The sequence below is a fragment of the Acanthisitta chloris genome, unplaced genomic scaffold (assembly GCF_000695815.1).
Source record: "Acanthisitta chloris isolate BGI_N310 unplaced genomic scaffold, ASM69581v1 scaffold32436, whole genome shotgun sequence".
In the NCBI taxonomy this organism is placed as follows: Eukaryota; Metazoa; Chordata; class Aves; order Passeriformes; family Acanthisittidae; genus Acanthisitta; species Acanthisitta chloris.
This window is the reverse complement of record NW_008678092.1, coordinates 6,095-10,237: the sequence shown is the minus strand read 5'-3', so window position 1 is coordinate 10,237 and position 4,143 is coordinate 6,095. Positions and strand designations below refer to the sequence as shown.

The 4,143-nt window shown below is 38.0% G+C and overlaps 1 protein-coding gene across 1 annotated transcript in view; it reads right to left on the bottom strand.

Moving 5' to 3' along the window:
* Positions 1-4,123: 4,123 nt before the first annotated feature.
* FRG1 (FSHD region gene 1) overlaps positions 4,124-4,143 on the bottom strand; it is a gene marked incomplete at its 5' end in the record, with an annotated part of 4,584 nt that continues 4,564 nt past the window's right edge. The window contains one exon of the mRNA XM_009076759.1: positions 4,124-4,143. Coding sequence (XP_009075007.1) covers positions 4,124-4,143 — 20 coding nt within the window.

Here is a 4,143-nt window from a genome sequence, read left to right as displayed (position 1 = left end):
ATCTTCCAATACCCATGTTTCTCTGACTATGGCTATTCTGCTGTGTTCCTATCAGAATGCCTTGTCTCCAGGATCCACACCAGTACTTTAGTCCCTCAGTTTTGTTGTCTAGGTTTTTTCTGTCACTTTTCAAAAATCTGAGTGAAGTCAGAAGAACAAAACTTCAGTGCAGTTAACTTGCTAACTACTGACAGCTGCTGTGACTGATACCTAGCACTTCATGTCCACCCTTCTGCTTTCTCATACTCATCTATCCCATACTGTATTATCACTCTCCAGATCTGTTCCTTCCTCCAGAAGCAGAGGCTGCATAAATTACTTCCCCTTTCTCTCTCTTTCAGCTAAATTAAAGCTCCTTGTGCTAACACTACTGCCTGGACATAGCATCATCAAGATGACTCCATGAATACCTCCAATGGGAAAATACCCCAGTGGACTCTTTACAGCAGCAGTTTAATACACACACTGATCTCCACTGTTTTATCATACCTTTGACTTCATTTTTCCTGGGACTAAATTTCCAGTGAATTTCCCAGACTCCTGCTTTTGGGTTATCTCAGAACACACATTTTAGTAAGAATCTAGTGTATCACTAGTCCCAACAAGGAGGGCAACCCCATTGCTACTACAATATCCTTATTCCCCACATGGCTACCAGTCCCTTGCCAATTCTAGTACTTCCTCTTCTACTTGGGAGACTCTCATTTGGGAGAGTCTCATTTCAGTTGCTCTGACATTTCTTTTTGCTTCACTGATTCCTATCTATCAAACATGCCTCTCAGTCCCATTTTTCCTTTACTATCACTTGTAGCTACTTACAGCACCTACCACCTTGCATTCTCCTATTTACACTAATATGAAATGGGAAATTCCCAGGCTCTTATTCATCTGCTGAGTACTCCTTTCAGCACCCTTCCCACTGGCATAGCAGACTTCTGCTTCCAGACACAACAATGTTTGAATAATCATTTTTGTTGAGTTCTACCAGACAAGTTTTTATTCAAACAATATATTCTGGAAAGGAAAACAGATGCTGTAGTAGCAATCTACTTCAACCATCAGCATTCACTTCAGATGTATTGCATATTCACAGTGATTGTGGAGGATCTGTAAGGTCCATTCCAACCCCTATATTCTACGATTCTATTCTGTTCTACCAATGACACCTGCAATGAACTGCCCAATAAATAGTTACACTGGTCTCAGCCTGCTCCTTGTGGCGTTGCCTTTCTCAGCGTTTCTGGGAGTAGTTCTGGCAGTAGGCCACTTCCAGGTCCATGATGTGGCAATGGCTGTACATCAGGTTACTTGTATTTCTGGGGAGGGACCCATAGTGTGGTACCTACAACAAGAACTAGTTAATGACTCCTAATCCCCAGTCCTAGATCAAACTAAAGAGCACTGGAGAAAAATGAATTCCTTATTCTTTTTTACTTCAACAGCACACCACACAGTTATGCTGCATTTTCATCCAAGAATTCCTCAGACTCTGGCCAGGAACATTTGCCAACAATCATCTATTTATTTCTAGCTTTTGGCCTTCTCCCCATAAATTCAGCATTCACACCTCTGTCAGACCTCCTGAGCATGCGCAGTGAGTCTTTCACAACAACACAGGAACTCAAAATATGGCCTTTTCTGTCTGGAAAAAGCAGCACAGCCCTCTTCTTTACGTCGAGTCACAGAGCATATGGGCACAGCGTACGATGCAAAAGCCTCTTAGCTACAGATTCAATCAGTTTCGTGTCCATGACCATGTCTGATATTGGTAAAAAGCCCAGCCCCACCCTATGCCTGCATGACTCTCTGACTGATGGGGTGTTGATTTTTATTTGACAGCAATCAGATTAGATACAGAGTTCCCTGGAAAAGGCAACTGTTCTCCCTCAAGACCACTAAAAGCCAGGGAGCTGTCTCACCAGACTAAATCACTGTACAGTCTGTCTCCCAGGGCTTAAGCTATATGACAAATAGCTTACCACTGGTAATTGATAGACCTTTAATTTTTCTTGGAGCTATTCCTTTAATACAAGCCAAATGTTCACAAGTGATACAGTTAATAAGATTTTATAACTGTGTTATTAATATGTGAGAAAATTTTAATATAATTATGAAGATACTGAAAAATGTAGACTAAAGTATCAGTTATGCTAATTGGTATGTTTCTGCTTAATAGAGTCTCACTATGCACTACATCACAGACATTCATATTCCCAAGCAATTTGTTTGCTTTGAATGATTAAGTAATAGAAACAGATAGGAAATAAAAACTACTTTCAGTTATTCCTGCTATTTGGTAAGCTTAAAGAGTATACTTCAAGTTTTGTACTAGAACTAATGTCTGCAAAGACTGTAAAATGAAACTACTGAACTTGATACTGGTATAAAGGTCAACCATTTGATCAGTTTATGTGACCAGCTGGTACTATTATGTTTTGGTTAATAGTAGTTTTCGAAATACAGTAATTGGCTAAGTAAGAGATAGAGGGGAAAAGACAATTCCCTAGAAGATCACTCAAGTTCAAATAAACTCCAGCTACTGAGGGGCCTTTTACACCTCTAAAAACGGAGGGAAAAGATTTCATTTAATAATTTCCTTTTAGTTGTTTGGGCTTTTTTTCCCCCCTTCATTCAGCATAGACCTTGCTTTTTAATTTCTCAGCATTCTGTTACAACTTCTACTGGCATTAAAATGAAAAATCTTATGGAGCAGCTGGAATGATAGCAAAGTCTCCAAGAACTGTCCATATGTGAAAGTGACAAGCACAACTGTCGCAACATATAGCTACAGAAAACAGCTTGCTAGAGGGGCGGATTTTGATTTCTCATTTAATATTTTAAACAGAAAAAGCTAAAATGGGAAGAAAAAAGCATTAATTCCAAAATAGATATTAATAAAAGAAACTAGTGAGTGTACCTATTCCTGTAAAACAGGTATTAAGTGAATAGTAGTTTTAACAGGCATAAAACAAATAAATTATATTGCCTTAGACGGAAGAGGGATCTATGGCAAAAAATCTCCGTACTTGGTGCAAGCGAGATGGATATGGAAAGCTTAAAAATGCCATAAGGAAAAGGTATGAATTTTTGTTTGCTTCTCTAGAAACAAATGGGTTTCTAAAAATCCCTGTCACATCGTGAATGTGCCTAGCCCACAGAGATTTTTGGTTCTATAAAATCTGTATGGGCTATATATGTATTTTTCTAAATTCTGTGAAAAATAAATGCTTTTACTGCTACACTCAGCTGGCTTTCCCCAACCAGCTATAATTTCTTTTCACGCTGAAAAGTCAATAGAGGGTTTAAACAATTATGATGTACTTACATTCTTCATGCTTCCTCCTCGAGACCAACTGCCTATATAAACTGCTGCTACTGACTAGAGTTTATTGGTCTGTTCTTGTGCTCTGTTTAGACACATCCTCATTGTGCATGAGCTAACAGTTTTGTACTATGTGTGCAGTTCAAGCTGACATCTAGGAGAAGCTCCATAAAGTCAATTCAAATTTTTACTAGAAAAATCCTCAACATTCTTACCAAATAATCTTTATGACATGGATTACAGAGGCTGTGGAGAGAGTAAACAATTGTTCTGAGGTAGTTCCTATGGAGATGCTGTTACTGAAAAACTTCTTGGTAATCAGACATGGTTAATCATATTTTATAAGAGATACTAGGACTGCATATTACACTATGTCCTTAAAAAAAAGTCACTGCTGTTTTATTAAGCAAATTACAGTCCATGCTGTAGAAAAATCAGCAAGTTTACAAAATCAGTGTTCCCTCTTGTAAAACAAGTGGCATCATCCTCCTCTTCTGCCCTATCTCTAAGTTCCAGTTCCTTTCATCAGCCTGGGAAGATTCAGTAGGTGAATTTCTTTTCCATTGAATAATTACCTCACTATTTCAACAGCATGAGTTTTAGAGTAAACGTAATAGTATTTATTCCTTAAAGATGATATTATGTTGATGCATAATTACAGTTCTCAGGCAATCCTTTAAAAATAACATGACAAAAACATTAGCAAAATGCCTTAAATAAAAAACATTATAAAATATTTTACTCTTGTTTCCAATTTGGCCCTGTCATCAAAGATGCAGAAGAAAACAGACCAGCTGGATGTCACTTGCAGTATCTATCAG